Below are 24,702 nucleotides of genomic sequence, written 5' to 3'. Positions count from 1 at the left end.
AATCATTGAACAATGTCCTGACGCTAGTCCCGTTTTAGCGGGCGATATTCAAAACCAAATGACGTATTTTGTAGTACGTGCCAATGCCAGCGGAGGGGGCGTCTCCAACTATTTTGTTACAAACACGAATCCGGAGTAAGAAGTCTTTTCCTGGGTATGTAACAGCTGTTTAAACAAAACTAAATAAATAGTAATTATCATTCACCGCAAATTGCCTTCGTTTCGATAGGAAATGGTTATCCAGTGTAGCGTTTGGTGTCCACCAGAACGAATTTAAAAATGCGTTCAGTGGCAATGATCGCTTAAGCATAGCGTGTTTAACAGTCGAATCAAGACGGGGAATTGGATTGTTTGAACAATCTAGACACGACATTTAACACCAATGTTGGGGGAAATCCTCATGTGTAGAAGTCGAAGCCTTCGCCTGCAGTGTGCATATCGCTTGTTGGCAAACGGAGCGGTAGGGGGAGGGAGTTGTTGTGAGACAGGTTAGACATTTTACTCCCAATGTTGAAGTAAACAAAGAATAGGATTTGTAATGCCCACCCGTGCTTTCCCCTAAAAGCAGGAAAAACAGCTGCGCACCGGGACCCTTCGAATTTCGCGATCAAATTAAAATCACGATTTCTAAAAAACAATTTCAAACCCGTTGCGTTTGACTTTGGCATTGTTTAGAAAGGACGAACCGAATCGAGCCCGCGCTGCCTAGGGGAGATGCGATCCTGAACGCCCAGGCCACTTGGCCGTGTCCAAATGGGTTAATGAAGGGCGTAATAACCCGGTGTAGCGCTTCTACGCAACGGATCCGCCTTTGTTTCGCTATCATTTGTGTCAACGATACGTGACCACACACACACACGACCTAACGGCACTGGGGCGAATGGCTCCCGAGTCGTGTTTGAGTCCAGTGTTATGTTCTCTCCACTCCCCGCATTGCGTGTCCTTTTTTTGCGTTGGACTCGAACATATTTGTTTTGAACACTTAATGCACTATACTCGTGAGGCACCCACATCGTTTAAATGTCCTCTTCAAATGGAGGGATTGAGCGTCGACCAGACGGTCCGGTCGGATGCATGCGGTTGCAGCCAACGTTTAAGCGACATACGTGATAAGAACGTAATAATTTGAAAATAGTGCTGGGCAATGATCGCCGTTGAATGTGAATGTGTCTGCCCGGATGAAGAAGGAATCCCGGGCTAGTGTTTCAACTCCGCCTCTCGTGGGCGATGCTTTATTTTGGAAGTACAACCTTTGGTGGCTTTGTATCGAGACGTCTATGTGCCTATTGGCTGTTGCGTACAGAAATGGGGGACGAAGAAAGCAAAGGCGGACTTAAATCCCTCCTACAATATCACGTGTACACCGACTCGCGGAAGTAGTGTTATTTTTTTGCAAGAAAGAAGTAGTTAACTCGTGTATTTGTGGCGATGTGCCATACAAAAAAATAGGCAACAACACTACCTACTTTTATTTCTCTAGCAAAATGAAGGTATGTGTGCATCGTTCTGAGGACGCACAAGTGTGTGTGTTGGGGGCGGGGGGGACACCTGCCCTACGTATTTGCTACGCAGTAGTACACATATTTGTTATATTGATATGGTGGATACTTAAATGGAACACAACACTTCCTTGTGCTGCAAAATATAAACTAGACCCCGATTAAAGTCATCCTGGCGTTATCGCGCTTCAAGTCGAAATGGGCGTGATAGCAGCGCTGCATAAATTGCTGATTGACAGTTCAAGACTACAATCCAATGTATTCGAACCTCCTTCTTGCGGCTCATCTAAGGTACCGACCAATGACATCGTAGAGTGGGCGGGGGGTAACCGAAGCTATGGCCAATGCTATTAGAGAAGGGGCGGGGTTAATCGCGGAGACCACGCCTTTCACAAGGAGCCAACCGAACGGAGATTGTTGTCCTCTCGGGGTGAATTTTAATTTAGCACTTCCAAGATTGTTAATATCAACTGTTAATATTTTACTTCTCATAAATCACGCTCGCGTACTCCTCCGGCGTCCCCTTTGATGGTTTCCCATCAGTAAGTGAACGTTACGGAATCGTCCAACAACTTCAGCTGGCTATTCAGGAGAGTGGTGAGTTCCAGTCAAATTCATTCAACGTGCTAACTTGGCTAACTAACGATGCCACGATTTTAAAAATGCAATGGCAAAGAAGTGAGGCATTCACCCCTCCACCATAGTCGTAGCCATGCTATGGCGTTGTTTATAAACGCGCCTTTTACGTGTTGCCCCAGCTGTGAATATGCTGGACAGCCCACCGTATCGCTAACGGTTAGCCGCATGTGCCTTGCTCGTAGCCCGGATTGTGTCCGGAGTCTCGTGTTGTTTACATTAGCGAGCTTCTAACCCTCGGCGGTACAACCTGCTCCGAGGCGACTAAGTAGTCTGCGAGTGGATCGCTGTGTTATTTTCTCAGCCAGATGAGCAATGCTAAGACGTAGTTGTGATCCCGATAAAAGAGGACCTCGGTGCACAGCTGCACCCCGGCGCTCTGTGCACCGGCGCCATGCTCTAAATGGCGGGTGCGTGGAGAACTCGAGGTCGGTGCTTGCGTTGCTAGGCCGCGTAGCGAAAGGGGGACGGTCACTGAAGCCAACAAGTTGGCCATCGTTATCATCACAACATAACGCGTTTATAAAGTACCTGACGAGAACGATTCACGGTCGGTTATCAGAACGGGTTTGAACCGCTGTGATAGTGCCTGGCTTAACGGCTCCGTACACCTCGATGCACATGACCGAGAGCGTCTGTCGGGCGAGCGGTTGTGTTACTAGCCGTCTTCAGGGCTGGTTCTATATATATTTTTTATTTATTTTTTTCATAACAACTTTGTCTGGATCGTCGTCATTCATTCATTTCCCCCGTGGTTGGTGGTTTGTTGGGAAGCAATTTGTGAATGGCAGATGCCCACGTTTACAAAACACCTGTTTTCTTTTTTCTTTTTGCCTCGGTGACGTAGTCGGTACATTTCATTGGCTACGGTGGATTGCGAAAAAAACTTTATTGTATGTTTCCCTTCAGTGTATGGATTCTACAAAGGTTTGAAAAGTGGCGGCTGGTGAATTTTATTTTAGGGGGGGCTGAAAGTTTGTAAACCAAACCCCTGTAGGGGGGTCTGGGGGCATCCTCCCCCCGAAGACTTTTTTGTGATTTTCCCATACAAATGAAACATTCTAGTGCATTCTGACTAATAAAGACAAAATAGGACATTTCCTTACAAAGACAAATTGAGCCGGGGAACTAGGTTTAAACTTAATTTATTTGCCGAATTCAGCAAGATTAAATTGCAAATGCATCAACAATAATTGGGAATTACACAAGTTATCATTCTCTCTCTGTCTCTATGTGTGTTTTTGAGTCAAGTATGCATATAGACAAATACGATAAAATATCAATATAATATGTGCAACCTTTTATGTGTGGTTGTTCAAGACACACTGAAAGCATGATGCAACCATAGGTTTGCAGAGAACTACATACAATATGCAAATATGCATACTGAAGGCATGATGCAACCATAGGTTTGCAGAGAACTACAATATGCACACTGAAGGCATGGTCCCACCATAGGTTTGCAGAGAACTACATACATATGCACACTGAAGCTGCACACTTGATTCAGGATTCTCATAGATCAGAGACAGTTCTGTCTTGAGCTTTGCCTTGTTCAGCGTGGGATATGCCTTCACAGTGGCATTCAGAGCATCAGCAGGAAATGAATGGCAGTACCTTAAACATCCTTGTACTACGGTAGGACTCACAAGGTGGCCAGTGAAAGAGAACCTCGCTTTGGTGTGAGCCAGGATGGTGTCGCAGACCTATTCAGACAGCCTCTGCTTCGCCTCTTCTGTCAAAGCCGTCCTTGGTCTGTCGGTTCCTGATGGCTCTTAGAGCTGGTCAGAGTCTCTGAATGCAAACAAACCAATAATGTGTTTGTTAGGCTGTGTACAGTACTGTAGTCTATGTGATGCACATGTTCCAGTAAAAATATGTCAGCATACCCACTTAAAATGGGAAGGAATGCATAATGTTAGTGTTAAACACGGTTTTTTATCTATTGTGTTGGTAACTTCACTGATAAATCCATCTACAGTCAAGGATGCATTTAGACAAATACGTTAAAATATCAATATAATATGGGCAACCTTTTATGTGTGGTTGTTCAAGACACACTGAAGGCATGATGAGTATACCCACTTAGAATGGGCAGGGATGCATAATGTTAGTTTTAAACACTGTTTTCTAAGCTTTCCATTGTGCCTCGCCTAACCAGGATGTCCAGCACAGAGTAAAGCATGCTCGATTACACCACTGGCAATATATTATAAAAAAGAACATATATTATAAAAAAGTACACAAATACAGTCTCCTTTCATGCATATGTTCTCATAACAAAGCTTTGCTTTGAGAAGGATCAAATAATATACCAATTGTAAAACATAACAACAAATCCCCCAGTTATTAATGAAGTCCATCTACTGTAAATGCATAACATGCACGTTAAAGCGTTGCATTCAGGATTCAAGATGGTCTTATTGTCATATGCACAGCAACTACAGAGCAGTTGCTGGCAATGAAATTCTCTAGTCTTGGGCTCCACCAACAGTGCAATATAAGAGAACGTAAAAGTATCTGAGAAACACAAGTAGGAAAGCTGAGACTTCAATTCAAATCCTCAAACCTTGCAATGCGTTGTCATCCTCCAGGTCCCTCAGCCCCCTGGAGCATGAGTTCATAATGAAGCGGTGTGTGGAGGAACAGGAGACTGTGTTTGCGTCCCAGCACCAGCAGCAGCAGCAGCCGCAGCGGCGGCTTCCGGGCAGCGCGGAGGCCTTCCAGCACCGCGTGCTGGCTCCCGCCCCGGCCGTGTACGAGCCCGCACCCGACAGCATGCAGCCCACGGCGGGCGTCCAGTACGCCGGCCCTCAGGCTTACCAGGTACAGCCTCCAGCATGGACCCCCACCACCCCACCACCCCAAAGGGATGTTGAAGGGATGTGGGCTAAAATAAAATGTTGTTCGGATCCGGTTTCCGACCGACCCTGTCAATTTATGTGCGACCCAAATTATTTTATGAACTTAAAAAAAACAAAAAGTTTTGATGCAAACTATAATTACGTTTGTGTACAGCACCTCTTCATTCTGTACAAGGATGACCGCATTCTCTCGTTTTTAAATTAAAACAACCTACCGGTCATTCGCTGCCGCTGGAAAAAAAATAAAAATATTTTTTTCTCTCTGTTTTCATAACCACGTTGTATTAAAACTGTTTTACTGGACTATTGTTTGCAAGTTAACTATGGGGAGTAGGATAGAGTAAGTGTGTGGGAATGGAAATGTCCCACTGCCTACCTGTAAGCATCCCTAAGCTAGTGGCTGACCCTTACTAACTCATTAACGACCTGAGAAAAACTTTATATATATATATTATAATGGGTTGTAATTATACCTCCAGCCAGTCCCTCCAGAAAAACGTGATTATGCGATCGCATAATTCAACGCATAATCAGCCAAAATCTGCATATTCATGCGGTGGCCGCACTTTTTCAAATATGCTGCACTTTTCCCGCATAAATTGCAGATTTCCACGCAAAATATGAGGGGCTTGCATGATGTCATAATCCCCGCATTTTCGTTGCAAAAAAAGTCACATATATCTTAGCAGAAAGTTGAAAAATGTTGCGTTTACTTCACATTTCCCCCTGTTGCCATTGGAACGTTATAAAGTGACGTAATTACGCGACGTGAACGTCATCGAAAAGCTGCATTTTCACAAGTTCCCGCCATTTCTCGCAAATTCCCACATTTTTTGCAAGTTCCCGTAATTTCATCGCATGAAATTGCATAAATATGCCGCATATTTCATCGCGTTTTTTAAGAAAACGTGCCGCATAATCAAGCATTTCTGGCCGTAACAATCACAAAAAAACGCCGCATTTTTCCGGAGGGACTGCCAAGCCTTCATATCGTCCCCTGTTCCTCCAGGTTCCCAACGCGGCCCAGAACAGCGCGGGCCACGGGCACACCTCCAGCCCTGCCGTCCATGGGGGGCCAGCACACCACCACAGCCCAGCGGTACAGGCCCACGGGCCCGCCGGGATGCACGGCCACACGCCCGCCCCCCAGGCCACCGCCCAGGGACAGCAGTTCCAGAGGCTCAAGGTACGCCGTGGTCGCATTGCGGTTAACACGGAAACCTGTCGAGGAGTTTGGGATTTCAGCGGGACATCTACGGAGAGTGTGGGTTTGGATGTGGAGCCAATGGGTGGGGCCCCTGGTGCGTCTCTTTGAGGGAAGCGTGCAAGAGGACGATGATGGCATTGCACGCACATCAAATTCAAACAATCATCTGGTGGTTTTTTATCTGGCATGTCTCACACTTTATATACACACATCAGCCTGCAATTTTAGAAACTAAGTGGGTGCCTGCTTATGTGATGATACATTTTATTTAGGCTTGGAGGAAAGTACTTTGTCAATAATCACTAGGGCTGTGCAATTAATCTAATTTTGATCGCAATTTCGCGTTTTGGGTCAAACAAGTATATTTATTTTATTCATTACATGAATTGTAATGATTGATATGAAATTGCTGAACATCTGGATACATATTTATACATAACTTTTTATTTGAAATTGTTCTATTTAAACATTTTGTGTATTTTTTTTTAAGGGGACTTTTCAAAGTTCTGAGTTACAAAGGTTTTTTTTTTGAGATTTTTTTTTTAAAGACCAAAATAATCGTGATTATGATTTATTTCCGTAATCGAGCAGGCCTAGTATTCACTCATTGTGCTGTTCATAATTACAATCACTTGCATTATAACACATCTTCACTAACAGTAATGGCTTCAGACTTAATGGTTCAACCCTAAGCTGCCAGTTTCTGTTTGTATTTATGCTTGGTAAAACTTATTTAACAGGTTGAGAAATGGAAAGCTTTTTATTGCCAAGTATGATATAACAAACTTGTGTATTAGTGCTGATATACAAGATATGAAAACGGTACAGGATATCAAATTAAACTGAAGATATAGAAAAAATACAAATCTAAAAACATAAATAAAATGTATATGTACGTTAAGTGAACAGAAAGCTCACTTTCTTACATGTACTTTTGTCTATTCCTCCAGGTGGAAGATGCGCTGTCCTACTTGGACCAGGTCAAACTGCAGTTTGGCAACCACCCTCAAGTCTACAATGACTTCCTGGACATCATGAAGGAGTTCAAGTCTCAGAGGTATGTGTCATGTATCAGAAGGTCGGCCAATGATGCACATCATCAGTGATAATCAGTGATGCGGTCAAGGCAAAGCTCATTTACCACTAGTGTCCCCCAAGAGAATGCACCTGGTTCTTCCGATAAATCAACATGGGTAGTCACCTTGTGTGGAACACACGCACGCACGCACACACCTTTGGGATTAGTTTATTATGAGAAGCATGAGAGCAGCCTGAAGGAAGTGGATGCACGTCACACGTGGAATTGATTTGGAGAATTAAGCATGAGTTGTCGTGGTTGGGAAATGGGCGAAAACGTTGAGACACCGTTCTCAGAAGTGGGGCCACCCCCCACCAGTGGCTGATGACAAAGCATTGAGCAAGGCAGGGGAAGCCCACATGTTAACAAGCTCCCACCGCAAATTCAGGCACTGGATGCGATGCGTTTGGAGTCCCTTTCCTTTATTTCTTTCCTAACGAAATGAGGGCCATTTTATACGCTTCATTACCCTAAAGAGGAGCATGATGCCACGTAGCCACTCTGCCAACCTGTGGATTACACCAGAGCATTTAAAATGTGCTTCATGAAGCTACTTATTTTTTATTCTTTTTTATCTGAATTATGTTTTTGTTTTTTTAAATCTTTTAATGATTTTTAAACTACCCCAACCACGCCATTCAGGCCTCTTCGAATTTGTTATCTCTGGACAAATCCAGAATTTTATCCATCAATACCAGAGACTGAACCTCTTGTCTCAGGCCCTGGAACACAGGGGCCCGAGACTCAGTATATATACTCAGTGTACCCCTTTGGTCTCGCCCCACAGCATCGACACCCCGGGGGTCATCAGCCGGGTGTCGCAGCTCTTCAAGGGCCACCCGGACCTCATCATGGGCTTCAACACCTTCCTGCCGCCGGGCTACAAGATCGAGGTCCAGCACAACGAGCTGGTGAACGTCACCACGCCGGGCCAGATCCACCACATCACCCCGCACGGCATCACGGTCCAGAACATCCCCATGCCGGGGGCGCCCGCTCTGCCCCAGGCCCCTCTCCACGCCCAGCTCCTGGCCCTCGCCAACCCCGCCGCATCGGCCTCCGCCGCCGCCACCACCACCAGCGCCCCGGTTTTGCTGGCACAGCCCTCCCCGGCCAAGATGAGCAAGGTGGGTACCGTAGCACCTGTCGCTCGGGCGCTAGTGTCCGGGTCGTGGTTCTAGCTATCGTCGGTTCTGTTGTCCGGCAGACTATGTGTTTTATTATGCGAGAGGGTTGATCGTGAACATCTTTATGTTTTGTTGGTCTGCTCTGGTGTTCTGTGTTTTCCTAGATGTCGGCGTGAGGAACTAAGGCTGGGGCTTGTTAGGAGGAAGTTAGACTCCTCGACACGTATTGTAACGTATATATTACGCATGTGTAACATATTATTGCAAATCTGAGTGATTGGTGAGTGTGGGCAGGGGAAATGGGTCATTTAAAGAAATGACACGGGCAATATCTATTTTAGTTCCTGACTTTTGGCAGAACATGCACTTATAAAACATTTCCAGCCCTTCACTCATTTCTATTTCAGCGGTTAGACATTTCAATGGCACCGTTGAGATTTTACTTCCAGATCCATGTTCTTTATCTACCGTGCAAGTATCGTTTCTTGCGTGACAAATGTGCACCGTTTTATTACCGTCTTCCATGACGTGCATCTTAAATCTAATCCAGAGCCCACACCGCCTTTCACTGAAACGTAACTCTCGCTGACCCCCCCCCCAGACGCAGCAGTCTCCCGTCCTGACGCCGAGCGGCCAGAGCAACCCGTCCATCCCGGTGTACACCTCCCCGCGCTCGCCGCCCCTGCAGCTCCACCCGCCCTCCGGCGCCACGCCCGCCGGGCCGGCCGCGCAGAACAACCAGCCCGTGGAGTTCAACCACGCCATCAACTACGTCAACAAGATCAAGAACCGCTTTCAGGGCCAGCCCGACATCTACAAGGCCTTCCTGGAGATCCTGCACACGTACCAGGTCCGTACGGATACTCGCGTGACACTCGCCGTGTAGCCGCTCAGAGGGGCTTTAAACCCTAATGGGGTTTAAACCCTAATGCCCATAGATACCTTACCCCTACCCAGATGCTAACAAGGGCAAGATAACCAACCCCCTGCCTGTTACTGAATGACCTCTCAAACTCACTATAAGTGGTTCGGTAACTGTTTTCATTCTGTGTTGATCAGAAGTAAAACCTACTACGAGTGGCGCTGTAACTGTGTTTTTATTGTGTGTGTGTGTGTGTGTGTGGATCAGAAGGAGCAGCGGAACGCCAAAGAGGCCGGGGGGAACTACACGCCGGCCCTGACGGAGCAGGAGGTGTACGCCCAGGTGGCCCGGCTCTTCAAGAACCAGGAGGACCTGCTGTCGGAGTTCGGCCAGTTCCTCCCCGACGCCAACAGCTCTGTGGTAAGCTCGACCAGAATCAGCAGGGGTCACATCGGCCTAAAGGTGACATATTACACCACCAGGTGTGAGTGTGGTCAGCCGTTACGAGCGGCTTGTAACGGCTGACCACACTCACACCTGGTAAGTCCCACATGTTTAGCATTGAAGTCCCAATAAGTCCCATTTTAAGTATTTGGGTAATGTCGGAGTATAGAATCTGTCCTTATGCCTTCCTTACTACAACCCTTGCGTTGAGGTCCTGACCGACTCTTGACGGCTAACCGTGTGTGTGTGTGTGTGTGTGTGTGTGTGTGTGTGTGTGTGTGTGTGTGTGTGTGTGTGTGTGTGTGTGTGTGTGTGTGCGCGCGTTCTGCAGCTTTTGAGTAAAACCACGGCGGAGAAGGCGGAGTCGGTTCGGAACGACCACGGAGCCACGGCCAAGAAGCTCCAGCTCAACAACAAGCAGCGGCCCAGCCAGAACGGCTGTCCGATCCGCCGGCACCCGGCCGCCACCACCACGGCCCCCGTGAAGGTGTGCAGGGCGAAACCTTAACCTCAACGGGCGTCAGGGCGGCTCGATTGTGATCAGAGTCACGATTATTTTTGTCCATTTTGAAATCACGATTATTCAAACGATTGTTTTTGAGTTTGAAAACATGTTGTGTTTATTCAGCGTGTCTCTCCCCCCAAGAAAAACGTTGTAACTTAGAACTTTGAAAATTCACCTTAAAGAAATGCACAAAATGGTCAATAAGAAAATGTTCCAATCTAAAATAATATACAGATATGTATCCAGCTGTTCTGCCCTTTCTATAAAACATGAAATAAAAAGAAATCGCGATCAGAATTAGATTAATCGCCCATCCCTAACAGTCATCCAAACTGAACCATCAGTGTCTTCTAATACGCTCTGAGCTTTTTTGATTATGTTGAAGGATCTACTGAGATATGCTGCCAAGACTATGAGAGTTGTATAATGTCAAGCAGGGTGTCGATCAGAGTTAATGTATGTTTTTTGTTATTGTCATAATTTTTGCGCCCGAAAGATATGATCCATTTCCTGCTGTCAATAAGTTAGAATCTCTCAATTGAACATCCCATATTATGCCTTGATAAGTTATTCCTTTTTGATCCCAGAAGGGAAATGTGCGTGTCACTGCATAGGTTTTCGTTGTGCGTGATTACAGTGCAGAAGGATGCACAGGAGTGTTTACTTTCTGTGTTACTTAACACTGACGCTTTAGCAGCAGCGAATACATCCTGGGGGATGCATTCTGCTGACATCTTTATTTAATATGTATTGTTTTTACTATGGTGGAGAGTACTTTGAAATGCTTTTGTGAATGAAAAATGCTAAACATGTGATTCCTGCATATGCTAATCCTATAATATTATAATGTTATAATCTCTGGATAGGGCTTGGGATATTTTCAGTGCATCTTGTAAAACAATGCGCTCTTGTCTCCCCTATTTTCCATTCACTGTTGCAGCCAAAGCACAAGTTACTCAATCTGAAAGATTCCTCCACGGCAGAGTCAAGCAAGCATGGAGCTGGCACAGAATCTCTGTTCTTCGAGAAGGTGTGTACAACATTCAGCACACTTGTTTATCCAAAGCGACTTGCAAGTGGGCCTGAGAAAGTCAAAGCAGAGTAAATTCTTGAAAATCGTACGTAAACTTGGCTACAGATCTCTGAACTTGGGGGGGGGGGGGGGGTATATTCTATGTTGGATCCTAGTATCGGTGATGACCTTGTTGATCAACCGTAACCCCCCATTGAACCCCTTTATATTGTGAGACCATTCCTTAAACGTCCACACCAAAAACACCTACAAATGGGTTCTCAAAAGCGGAACGGTGAATCTCTCTTCTAGCGTAAACGATGCACGCACTCATTTGTTGTTATTTGGTCATGACCCCCCCCCCCCCATCTCCGTTGTTGTAGGTCCGTAAGGCCTTGCGTAGTGCAGAGGTGTACGACAACTTCCTGCGTTGCCTGGTCCTCTTCAACCAGGAGGTGATCTCCAGGGCTGAGCTGGTCCAGCTGGTGCTTCCCTTCCTGGGGTGAGTTCACATTTCAATCTTGATTATCCATTTACTTTATTTATTTTTTACGTTATTGTGTCTATACTATTTTGTCTTTACAATTGTCTTTGCACTGTTTGGAATTTTTTATTTTAAATATTACTTATTCAATTTTTATTTATTTTTTATCTCATTTTATGATTATACATTTCTCCTTATTGCGCAATGGGTCGGAGATCAACGTATTTCGATTCCTTTATTTGTCTTGCACATCTTTTGCAATTGACAATAAAGCTGACTTTCACTTTCACTTGGCCAATTTAGCTGTTATAATCCAAGCCATTACAGTGATGTTAGGTGCGTATTGACGGATTTATATAGTTTAGTTAAGTTAAATTATAGCTCCATTATGCTCATCAAGCCATACATTTGTATATTATGTACTTTATTTTAAATTTCATAATAAACCTGACAATCAGCACATGGACCAACTATAGAATTGCAACAATTGAAACCCACAAACTTAACAAATCACCCAGAAAACAACGAAACATTTCAAGCAATCGTGTATTTAAAGTCGAATCCCCACCCGTCCCGTAGAAAATTCCCGGAGCTGTTCAACTGGTTCAAGAACTTCCTGGGATACCGCGAGATGTCGTCCCACATCGAGAGCTACCCCAAGGAGCGGGCCACAGAGGGCATCGCCATGGAGATAGACTATGCTTCCTGCAAGCGGCTGGGCTCCAGCTACCGGGCCCTTCCCGAGAGCTACACCCAGCCCAAGTGTACCGGCCGCACGCCTCTCTGCAAGGAGGTGGGTACCGGGCCCACTGGGCCCTGGTTGACCTAGCGCTGGGACAGCGTCTCCACTTAGTCCTGCCCAGCTAGTGGGCAGATAAGCTAAGGGGGATGAGGCAGGGGGTGTACATTAATCCCGTCCAAACGCCACAACCCAGCTCACCATTTTGATTTCAATAATGAATGGATCTTCACGTTTGGGAGACGTGTCAACGCGTGTGTGTGTCTGTGTGTGTGTCTCCAGGTTCTGAATGACACCTGGGTGTCCTTCCCGTCCTGGTCCGAGGACTCGACGTTCGTGAGCTCCAAGAAGACCCAGTACGAGGAGCACATCTACCGCTGTGAGGACGAGCGCTTCGAGGTGAGAGCTTCAGAGGGCTGTCATTGTGATTGGGACATCAAGGCACCTTCAAATGACAATATGTATATATGCCTCTTACATTGTAACGGGCTCCATTTTGATAGATTTTGAGGCACTGTATTTTTTTTTTCTTCCACTAGTCGTTCCCTAAACTGTCGGATAACAGATAGATATATAATTCCTTAGTAAAACCTGATCAAAACAGGGACTAGCCTTTATAACTATGTCCCAGAGTAGTCTGGCCTGGCTAACGCCAGACCTCATCTCAATCTACATTGAGATGAGGTCACTGGGACCACACATTCATTTTCTCGTATTTGAGGCGTGGTTTACGATCGCCCGGAGCCGTTTATTGGGCGCTGCGAATGTCTTATCATATGAGTCTGTACTCATAGCCAATCGTATCAATTATACCAGATGACGTATGTAGAGCGACAGAAGAGCGATGAGGAAGAAGCGAGACGATGGGTGTGTCGCGTAGGCGTCGTCATCGTCTTGCCGTCCCTCCCCGTTCTGTGATTGGTTCTCCAATCTCAGGCGCAAAATCGCATCCATGGAATCCAGGCTGCCCTCGCAGCGCGAAACGAAACCGCGCGCAAAGGCAGCATGGGTATACCCAGGCTAAGATCAGTCCTTACCAGTCGGCCGATCGGTGAACAGCGCAATAGCCCGCCCCCCTAACCTGATGGTGTCCCCGGTCGCTCCGCCAGCTGGACGTGGTGCTGGAGACCAACCTGGCCACCATCCGCGTGCTGGAGCTGGTGCAGCGGAGGCTGTCGCGCATGTCCGCCGAGGAGCAGGCCAAGTACCGTCTGGACAACACCCTGGGGGGCACGTCGGAGGTGGTCCACCGCAAGGCCATCCAGAGGATATACGGGGACAAGGCCGCTGACATCCTGGACGGCATCAGGAAGAACCCCGCCATGTCGGTGCCCATCATCCTCAAGAGGTGGGTGTCCATCCTCCCGCCCCCTGGTGGCAGGAGAACGTATTGCAGGCTGAGGCTCCGGGGGCACTGTCTAGTTGGGTTGAAAGTGTTTCCTTTTAATGGGGAAGTGTTAAACCCAGTGCCATAAAAACAGGACAGGGGACAGATGGTTGGTCGGCTTTGTCCGTTGAACACGAGCAATTAGATTTGATAAACTGCCTTTTACAATTGAGTTTACAAAGCAGTATTCCCCAGTGTTTATAGGGTATCTGGATTAGGCATGTCTGCCTGTCCTCTTTCCTTTTCTACAGTGTGTACGATTGTTCCTTTAAGTGTTAACCAACCAATATGAGAGAATTATTGATTTATTATTTTCTATTTGCATTTCATGCATTTATTTATTACTTAATTTATTCATTTCTATTTAAATTTAATGCATTTACTTATGACTTCATCTATTAATATCTATTTACATTTAATGCATTTACTTATCGCTTCTTTTTTTAACAATACTATACTTTACTACTTATAATTATTATCATTATTATAATTATTATCCTTCCTATTTGGTCATTTATTGAATCCACAAACACATTGTACATACCTCTAACTCTCCGTCTCCTCTCCCAGGTTAAAGATCAAGGAGGAGGAGTGGCGGGAAGCCCAGCGGGGCTTCAACAAGATCTGGAGGGAGCAGAACGAGAAGTACTACCTCAAGTCTCTCGACCACCAGGGCATCAACTTCAAGCAGAACGACACCAAGGTGCTGCGCTCCAAGACCCTGCTGAACGAGATCGAGAGCATCTACGACGAGGTCAGTGCCGTTTCCAAACAGCGCCTCCTTGTGGGTGGTGCCGGTGTGTCTGGGGAGGGGGGGGGGGGGGGGGGGGTCGGGAGCGAGTTGCTTTTGTCATGACGATGGCGGGCGGGAAGGTCTGAGGTTTTGGGTTGTTTGTCTCTCTGAACGCTGTAAGGTTGTTGGTTCGAACGCCCCTGTCTGCAGCCTACCTGTTGGCCATCACATGCTTTTATGCCGTGCTAGAATGGTTTGTTTTGATCCGGGTGTCTTGGCACCTCTAGTGATGATGATGCATTGCTCCATGTCGTTTAATTTAATAATGGAAACAGAAAGTGTTTGGCGGTGCAGTCGCTACTTGTTTAGCCAGATTCCTCAAGAGTGTGCCGGTAGCGTAGCAATTGTCTGAATCAAATCGCTCCTTAGCAGTGTGAACCTTGCCAGCTGGCGGGAAACAAAAGTGTCTTCATTGAAACCTGCTTATTGATATTATGTGGAGTATTTTTGCTGTGTGTCGTCAAATTGGGTTTGGCGCGCACAGCTTATTGTTTAATAAGAAATGTAGCTTTTCGGACAGTTTTATTGATTTTTGACTTTGAATTAAATTGTTTCCATGTAAAATAAATAGATAGCTTCAACAGGAAAACACTTCTTTCAGTGGCAGGAGGCGGATTTTGAACTAATTTAATATACTTTTTAGCAAACAGTGTAATTATACCCAACCATTAGATCTGCCCATGTGGCACCTATGGTGCTCATAAATCATCCCGGGAAGGAGGGAGGCCTCTTCTGCGTTCTTCTTGAGTTTCTTTTCTTCCCTTTTAATGGGATTCGAGTTAAGTTTAGGGGTGTCGTAAAGTTTGGCCTGTGAAGCCCTTTAAGACTGTAACCAGTCAAAAAAACCCAAACCAACCCTGACACCCAAACCCATACTGAGTGTGTTCCCCCGGCCGTGCCCCCCCCCCCCCCCCCCCCCCCCCCCCCCACAGCGGCAGGAGCAGGCGTCGGAGGAGAACGCCGGGCCCCCCACGGGCCCCCAGCTGACCCTGTCCTACGAGGACCCCCAGATCCTGGAGGACGCCGCCGCCCTGATCATCCACCACGTCAAGCGGCAGGTGGGCATCCAGAAGGAGGACAAGTACAAGATCAAGCAGGTCATCCACCACTTCCTGCCCGACCTGCTGTTCGCCCAGCGCGGCGAGCTCTCGGACGCCGAGGAGGAAGAGGAGGACGAGGACGAGGAGGCGGACGAAGAGGAGGACGAGGAGAGGGAAGGGGAGAGGGACCCCGCGGAGGGGCCCCGGCCCAAGAAGCACAACGGCGTTGCTGCGGTGGCGGCGGCAGCCGCGGCGGTGGCGGCGGGGAGCCCGACCAAGTCCAAGCTGCTCTTCGGGGGCACGGCCGCCCAGAAGCTGCGGGCGACGGGCGAGGACGCCTACCACCTCTTCCTCGTCAACAACAACTGGTACATCTTCCTGCGGCTGCACCAGACGCTGTGCGCCCGCCTGCTGCGGCTCTACGGCCAGGCGGAGCGGCAGATCCAGGACGAGCTCCGGGAGAGGGACTGGGAGCACGAGGTGCTGGGCCTCAAGAGGGAGAAGAACGACAACCCGGCCGTCCAGCTGCGGCTGAAGGAGCCCAGTGAGTAGAGCTGCTGACTGCGGGGACCGGGGGTGTAGTAACGGGTTCGACCAGGGACGGCGCTATCACTTCCGTTTGAGTTTGGTGTTTACTTGCGGTTTTCCCCCCCCTCCGAATTTCTTGTTAATGCTCGACGTTCCTGTCCAGGTACAGACACTGACATTGGGTCATGTGTAAGCTTACACAGAGACGTAAAGGAGCAACCTAGGTAGAAACTAAAAAATAACATCATCAATGACTTACTTAAATCTGAGTTTTTATTTCTTTTATTTGTTTTTGATCCCCAAAGCACCTTCTTTAAACTTCTTATTCTTGGGGTCATTTTATTGACCCTGAAACACAGGAAGAACCAAAAGGGCTGGTCCAAAGCGTGACTCTTAAGTGCAACCCTCCCCTGTCTCCTCGTCTCTTCAGTGGACATCGAGGTGGAGGACTACTACTCGGCGTTCCTGGAGATGGTGCGCAACCTGCTGGACGGGAACATGGAGGCCTCGCAGTACGAGGACTCACTCAGGGAGATGTTCACCATCCACGCCTACACCGCGTTCACCATGGACAAGCTCATCCAGAGCATCGTCCGCCAGGTACGTCTGCCCCCCCCCCCCCCCCCCCCCCTGGTTCCCAACACCCTGTCGAGTTGTTGGTTGTTTTGATGAGGCTGAGAACAAGGACGTTTATACTGCATCTATATTTGTGGTAGTGCAGACGGTTAGCCTGGGTTCAAGGAATCAGGCGAGTCTGCAAGCTGTAATGCCCATCTCTTGGCCAGGTCTCTCTTGTAAAAGAGATTTTGAGCTCAATGAGACTTTTACCTGGTTAATTAAAGGTTAGATAAAAAAATAAATAATGTGATGTATCAATGTGCTTTCTAAATTCTGGAATGATTTCTAAACTTCCACCATAATAACGGTACTGCTCAGGCAAGTGCGATCTAGACAGCAAACGCTAAATAATCACAAATCAGCAAAAGAGCACAGGGGAGATTTTGCTATTACAAAAGCATCCCTCACATAAAAATACAAACATTGAGGCATCAATAACAGCAACACTATTTGTTTTATTGAGATGCGTGGTGTAGGTCGCTGCAGACAAATAAACTATAAGAAGAAGATGATTTTTACACTGGTGGCATCCTCGCATTGACTCTCTCCCTTTTATCTCCCTCCCTCCCGCCGACAGCTCCAGCACCTCGTGAGCGATGACATCTGCGTCCACGTGACGGACCTCTACCTGGCCGAGAGCACCGGCGGGGCCACGGGGGGGCCCTCGACCGCGCAGGCCGCCAGCAGCTCGGTCGAGGCCCTGTACCAGCGCAAGGCCGAGCAGCTCATGTCCGACGAGAACTGCTTCAAGGTGGGGGGAGAGCCCGCAGGCCAGCCCCTGGTCTGACCGAGGCCCACGGGAGTCTTTTTCGTAGCTCCGATCGGTCGAGTTGTACCTCAACTCCCCGGAGTCACTTTGGATGAAGGCATCTGCTAAATGACTACATAGAAGTAGTAGTCTGATACCTCAAGGCCGAGTTAGAAGCATTATGAGGAGTTTTATAATGCTTAAAACCACAGCTTTTGCTTACATTTGAGAGTACCACAATCCACTTTGTGCGATGGATTGAGAGACCGGCAGGATTGTCTAGTGGTTAGGGTATTGCTTTTAGCCGATCTATAGATGTCTGACCTCAATAATGATATTAAAAAATAAAGTAGGATGGGCACCCAATAAACGACTACATAGCAAGCAGAAGCAACTTCTTACAAGTAGTTCCATGATAAGAAACGGTAATTTTCTCAGTAAGGCAGAATTGGAAGCCCATCTCTAACTCTGCCCCTCTCTCTTCCTCCTCTCCTCCCAGCTGACGTTCCTGCGGAACCGGGGTCCGGTCCAGCTCACCGTGGAGCTGCTGGACTCGGAGGAGGACAACTCCGATGAACCCATGGATGCGGGGGTGAGAGTCCCACCCCCCCCCCCCCTCTAAACCACGCCCAACACCATCTGGAAATACATGCACAGCGAGCCGTGTCCGGCAAGGAGCTCTAGGCCCAATCCCATTTCTATCCCTTACCCCTCCCCCTTGTTTTGAAGGGGTAAGGGGAGGGGGTAAGGGGTAGAAATGGGATTGGGCTTAAGGCCCAATCCCATTTCCCCACGCCTTCCCCGTGATTAAAGTCACCCTTCCCCTTACCCCTTTCCCTTACCCCTTCAAAACAAGGGGGAGGGGGAAGGGGTAAGGGGTAGAAATGGGATTGGGCCCTAGAGTCGCACAGAGCACTCGTTGCCGCCACAGGGAATTGTGAACATCCACAAAAGCCTGTGCTGTATTTCAGATTCAGATTGAACTTTATGGTCATTGTGCATAGTACAGAGTACAGGGACAACGAAATGGAGTTGGTGATCTCAATAGAAGTGCAACATTTTCAACCGTTTCCCTCTTATTTATGTACTTATAGAATGTGGTAGACACAGCCATCTATTCTCTGACTTAAGTGTTGTCTCTTACTCTGACTGGTAAACCACAGGCTTCAGTAGAGCCACTTCTCTGGAAGTGTCTGTCTGTCTGTTTCTTTGTGTGGGTGTGTGTGTGTGGGTGTGTGGGTGTGATTCTTTATGTGTGTGTGTGTGTGTGTGTGTGTGTGTTTCCTGTGTGTGTGATTAAAGTCATCTAAACCCTTCCTTTCTATTCCCAGCGCTGGTCGGACTACGTGGGCCGCTACCTGGTCTCAGACTCGACCTCAGCGGAGCTACGGGAGCACCTGGCACAGAAGCCCGTCTTCCTGCCCAGGTACAACTTCTTTCACTCCCCCCCCCCCACCTTAGTATCCGATAATCCATAAAATAGCATCCAACTATCCTCCGCTACCCATTAAAAAACACATTTTATTTATATGGTGCAGCCTGAGTCACCTTCATCCATATATTGTGCAAAAAGTGAAAAGGGCTACACTTTCTATTCTATTTTATTATTTTAACTTGGTTGTGCAGAAGTCCTTTTTTTGAGATTGATCTCGTGTCTCGCTTATAAGTTGTTTTGGATACACATGTGAAATGACAACCGACCAACATAATCACACGACACCTTAGGGTCCATGATGGAAATAAGTGCTTGCACTTCGTCATGTTGTTTTCTATCCCTTGGCGTTGTCTGTATATCAAATCAAATCAAAAATTGTACTTACAATTTGACATTCCCTGTGAATCTCGACACTCCCATCACCGCGACCCATGTTGACCTCTGACCCCCCCCCCTCACTTCTCCGCCCCCAGGAACCTGAGACGGATCAGGAAGTACCAGCAGGGCCGGGAGCAGCTGGACAAGGAGGCGGGAGAGGGGGCCAGGAAGTCCCTGGACAAGGAGAAGATGGCCTGCATGTTCCAGCTCAACTCCTACAAGATGGTGTACGTCTTCAAGTCGGAGGACTACATGTACCGCCGCACGGCGCTGCTCCGCGCGCAGCAGGTACAGCACCACCAGCGACCGGCCGCCCTCGCTCCAGCAGCCACTCCTCCAACGCTTGTAGCATTGTTTTATCCAGGCCGATGCAGCGACCTGTCCCAACGTATTTTAAATTATATATTTGATACTTTTCTACTTTATACACTCTTTTTATACTTTCAATTTTTTTGTGTATATATAATATATATGATTTTCAAATATTGGATGTTTCTGATGGTATTGCTGATTTGCCAGTATTTTAATGTTAAATCAGTATTTTAACGGGCGACTATATATTATCCAGTCCAGTCCGAACTCATTTTACATTATCCTTTTTTACAATATTTTTAGTTTCTAGTCATGATTTTCAAATGTTGGTTGTTGCGTATGTTATCGCTGCTTTACCAGTATTTTATTGCGCTCGCCTGTTCACGATAGAACAACAGTGAAGGGGTGACTATATATGACCTGCCAGCACACAGCCCTGGTACCAACATTGTATTTATCCCGGTGTTGATCCTGTTGGGGATGTGGGTGATGATGACTAAAGGCTGAGTGTTGGTTCCTAGTTGACGCATCGCAAGGTGCTTACGGACCCATTACATCCTTGTGGCGAGGCGACGCAGCAGCAAGGCCTGTGATTGGTCCGCTCACTAAAACCCGACGCAGAACCGAAACAGGTTCACGACCGTGTCGACGCGTCTACGCATGGTCATTGCGTTGCGTCGACGTGGAATCATAACCGAGCCTTAAGATGACAATGATGTCGATGACGACTGTTAAGCGACGGAGATAACGATGACATGACATGACGCTGTTCTCTCCCCCCCCCCCCCCCCCCCAATCGCCGCCCGCAGTCACACGACCGGGTGAGCACGCGGCTGCACAACCGCTTCCAGGCGTGGGTGGACGCGTGGGCCAAGGTGAACGTGACGCCGGCCATGGCCACGGAGACGGGGGCCTGGCTGATGGGCGAGGACCGCGAGGAGTTCCTGCCCTGCGTCACCAGCCGCAACCCGGAGGTGCTGCACTTCATGAACGTCAACAAGTACCGCGTCAAGTACCCCGCGCCCAGTCCGGCGCCGTAGCAGTGGCGACCGCCCCAAACTGGTGACACTAGTGTGGTGTTGTTTTTGTTTGTTTTTGGTTTTAAAAGAGGAGGGGGGAAAAAAGGTGGGTGGGGGTTCAAAAGTGTGTGTGTGTGTGTGTGTGTGTGTGTGAAGGGGGGGGGCTTCTGGATCTGGTTTTGTAACTGGTTTCTAAATAGCTGGTGTTGTCGATTGGGGTTGATACCTGGGGCGGCTGGATCACCGACGTCATTATTAATATTACGTTTTTTGACCAGCTTTTTCAGCTGGGCCCACTGTTTTTTTCTTGCAGGGCTTTTATTTTGGCGGTGCCAACCAAAAAAGAAATAATGTTTTTTCCGCGTGCCAGTCTCTGCACTGAGCTCTACCAGCACTCCTAGCCATAGTCCAAACTTTCCCAAGAGCTTCCGGTCGCTTCTGAGAAAAAAGGGCTTTTTGTAGAGAGAGGGAAGCAAAAGCCTTTATTCCTTTATTTTGTACGCGACGCGTTGCGCCGGAGCTGCTTTATACTATTTAACAGACCTGTTCTTCCACAGAAAGCTCCTTTTCTAAAAACACAATAAACCGATCCAGCAGTTTTTTTTTCTGTGATACTTCATAACCCTGGGAAAACAGTGAGGTGGTCAAGTGCACTTATGGAGAGCGAGGAACAGCAACTTCTCAAACAAACTTTTTACCCCCCAGACAGAAGGCATGGCCGCTTGGGGACAATCCAAGACTGGTACAAAAGAGTTTGTGGTCTTTTGAGGCCAGTAATCCCAGCCAAAACTTGGCCCCTAGCAGTAGACAGAGAAAGTCTTGGTAGTTAATTGTTTGACAGAGACAGATAAACATTGTAACCTGCTGTAAGACAAGGAGAGAGGGAGACATGTACCTACCATTAGGCCGAAAGAGAGAGGACACGTGTACCTATCTGCCATCACACAGACAGAGAGAGAGAGAGAGACACATGTACCTACCGGCCATCACACAGACAGAGACAGAGACAGAGAGAGAGAGAGAGAGACACATGTACCTACCTGCCATAACACAGAGAGAGAGGGACGCATGTACTTGCCTACAATTAGACAGACCGCAAGAGAGAGGGAGACCCATACCTACCTACCATTAGACCGAGAGGGAGAGATAGACATAGTTCCTGTGATTAGACATAGAGGGAGAGAGGCATAGTACCTGCTATTGGACAGACAGAGAGAGAGAGACCTGGTAGCTACCATTAGAAAGATGAGGGAGAGAGACCTGGAAGCTACGATAAGACAGATGGGGAGGGAGACCTGGTACCTGCTATTTGACAGAGGGGGAGAGAGAGAGACCTGACGGCTAACATTAGACCGAGGGGGGAGAGAGACCTGGTAGCTACCATAAGAGGAGCATGTTATTGCGGTTCTAGCAGCATTCAAGTTATAGCGTCTGCGTCCCAAACAGTATTGTGGGGTTAAGAGTAGGATGTGTACTGTTGCGTTTTATTCAAATGAATGCAAATAATAAATAAACAAGAGGGAAACTACTAGATGGTTGTATATTAGCCCGTGCAACACTGTTTGGTGACATAAGACTGTAAAATTGTAACGCTCATGAATGTCAGATACTGACATGTATTCCAGTGTATGAGTTTTGTGTGTGTGAGTGTGTGAGTGTGTGTGTGTGTGTGTGTGTGTGTGTGTGTGTGTGTGTGTGTGTGTGTGTGTGTGTGTGTGTGTGTGTGTGTGTGTGTGTGTGTGTGTGTGTGTGTGTGTGTATATATATCTATAGATAACATCAAGGATCCTGGCTGCCCCAGTACTCAAACTTCCATTTGTTTTAACTCACTGGCATAAGGCCCTCACCAATACACCAGCTCTCTCTAGCTCTCTATCTATTTCTCTCTCGATACACACACACACACACACACACACACACACACACACACACACACACACACACACACACACACACACACACACACACACACACACACACCTCTCTCTCCTTCCGGCAGCCCAACCACATTGTAAATAATTTGTATATATTCTCAGACTTTTTATGACAGATTTGTGTTGTTGTGCTAGTAATACTTTCCATGCTTATTGTGGATGTTACTGGTAAATGGCAAAAGTAGTATGTATAAGAAGGCTGACATACAAGACCATTTATTACAGTTTTTACCAAAGGGAGTTTATTACAAAGATATGATCCCACGGCCCCCCTCTAAACACACACACAAACACATATACACACATGCACACATCCACGCACACAAATTTTTTGTCCTTTTTAATTTCTCTAGTTACACTTTTTTAAGTAGAATTGTATCCAGGTCTTATATATAAAATAACTGTTGATAAATATATATATTATATTTTCCTCTGCTTATTATTATTTTTTTCCCCCCCATCATGTGTTTATATTCTTTAGTTTTTCTGCGGATTGTGACATGATTGACGAGGACTGGTTTGATTATATTCACTGCCCCTGTAACACTGTGACCCGGTCCCTTGGCTACAGGAAGTGGCTCAACCAAAGGTTCAGTTAACAGGAAGTTCATCCAACCTATCCCCTCCCTCCGATTAGACTCCTTAATGCCGAGAACACAAATCAAACATCCCATCTCCATATTTTTGATAATAGAAAAAGTCACACAGCATGTCTTTCGCGCGTTTATTGAGACATTATTTAAGGTAATAATAAAACTATTTGTAGCCTACAGTTTATTTTGTATTTTTATTGTATTTTTTTTTTTTTGTAGTTCCTCGAGTTTTGTTTCTCGTTGCCTGTCTTTTAGACTCCAGCTGTTGGAGTGTGTTGTCTTGTGTATAATAATTGAGCGGTTTTATTCAGTCCATGCAATGCACATGGTTTTGTCTTTGTGTATGGTGCAGTCACAACTTTTCACGTTGTATATAATAAACAGACTTTTTACATGATGCTACAGGGAGACTCAATACTATTCATTTTGCATGTGTTACACAGCTATGACACGTTGGACATGTCCACTCACTGACATGTGTATGTGTAGTCATAACTACTTGCAAATCATTAAATTTTGTCATTGAACAGTGTTATGTAAACCGACCTTTGGAAAAAAAATGACTGGACAAAGGGTAGAGCAACCATAGGAATCAATAGTACTCACAGTTCTTTCAGTGTTGATAAATTATTTTATATATTCCCTTAGTGTCCAGTAGAGGGAGTAGTCGGTTGACTATTGAAAACCAGTTAGGGCATAGGTATACTCGTGATGGAAATGCATCACAAACTGCGGAAAAGGCTATTTTCTTCCGTATTTATTCATGTGAAGAACCATATAATTAAGTCAAACGTCAAAAGATAACGGATTTAATAGCAATTGTAGCCTACATTTGATCAATTGCTTTGACATTGCTTTGTGATATTTTCTTGCTAATCCTCTTGCCTCCTGAAAGTCTGTTACCGGTGAGCAACGAAACTTAACATGATGAACACAATTATCCCTGGAATTCAACTACGACGTGGACGAATACAAGAGGCCCCTTGACTGGCCTTGAGGTCGATGAGGACGGGCCCATGTTCGGCTTCAACGTTGGTGTCCAAATAACGGTATACCAGGTCAGCCTACAACTAGCCAACAGTCAGTCAATAATGGCAAAATGGTGAATATTTTCGGCATTGTTGCTGATGTTGATCGGTGTAAACATAATTTGGATAACTAGTCTCGACCGCGAAATTCTAATAATTACAGGGCCATATAAGCCTACTCTATTTAATTCTATATAAAAAGTGTCATATCGGTATAACTTTAGGACAGGCTATATCAGTAGGACTATTATATAATGATTAATGATTCAACAGCTCTTTGGGATATAAAAAGGCCACAAAAGCATATTCACATTCCTACTGTTCAAACGGGGCTGTGATATCAACATGTAAATGGTTTATTCATTATTTGTACACTGGTAAGGTTTCATATGAAAGAGCCGAGATTGTAAAAAAAAAAAAAAAAAAAAAGAA

General features: G+C 46.6%; 1 protein-coding gene across 2 annotated transcripts; it reads left to right on the top strand.

The window, feature by feature from the left end:
* Nucleotides 1-60: 60 nt before the first annotated feature.
* On the top strand, nt 61-23,644 carry sin3aa (SIN3 transcription regulator family member Aa). Of its 2 annotated transcripts, none has more exons than XM_030366663.1 (21): nt 61-154; nt 4,730-4,961; nt 6,009-6,185; nt 7,157-7,263; nt 8,072-8,411; nt 9,013-9,261; nt 9,541-9,693; nt 10,049-10,204; nt 11,163-11,252; nt 11,618-11,736; nt 12,298-12,511; nt 12,740-12,856; nt 13,567-13,805; nt 14,415-14,598; nt 15,570-16,221; nt 16,636-16,805; nt 17,401-17,574; nt 18,071-18,163; nt 18,903-18,997; nt 19,480-19,672; nt 20,506-23,644. In XM_030366663.1, exons 1-21 carry the CDS (start codon nt 84-86, stop codon nt 20,734-20,736), a joined length of 4,056 nt encoding a protein of 1,351 aa, XP_030222523.1. In that variant the 5' UTR covers nt 61-83; the 3' UTR covers nt 20,737-23,644. The 2 variants fall into 2 exon arrangements, with proteins under 2 accessions (XP_030222523.1, XP_030222525.1); XM_030366665.1 differs by lacking the exon at nt 61-154 and adding an exon at nt 1,876-2,096.
* Nucleotides 23,645-24,702: the final 1,058 nt, after the last annotated feature.

The sequence above is a fragment of the Gadus morhua genome, chromosome 9 (assembly GCF_902167405.1).
Source record: "Gadus morhua chromosome 9, gadMor3.0, whole genome shotgun sequence".
Lineage (NCBI taxonomy): Eukaryota > Metazoa > Chordata > Actinopteri > Gadiformes > Gadidae > Gadus > Gadus morhua.
The sequence above is the reverse complement of the archived record's forward strand: the minus strand, read 5'-3'. Positions and strand labels throughout refer to the sequence as shown.

Bases quoted from the DNA above. Each gene is read 5' to 3' on its own strand.
- sin3aa (XM_030366663.1), top strand. From the start codon at position 84: ATGCCAGCGGAGGGGGCGTCTCCAACTATTTTGTTACAAACACGAATC. The intron at 9,694-10,048 runs GTAAGCTCGACC...CGCGTTCTGCAG, and splicing joins CCGACGCCAACAGCTCTGTG to CTTTTGAGTAAAACCACGGC. The intron at 17,575-18,070 runs GTGGGGGGAGAG...CTCTCCTCCCAG, and splicing joins CCGACGAGAACTGCTTCAAG to CTGACGTTCCTGCGGAACCG.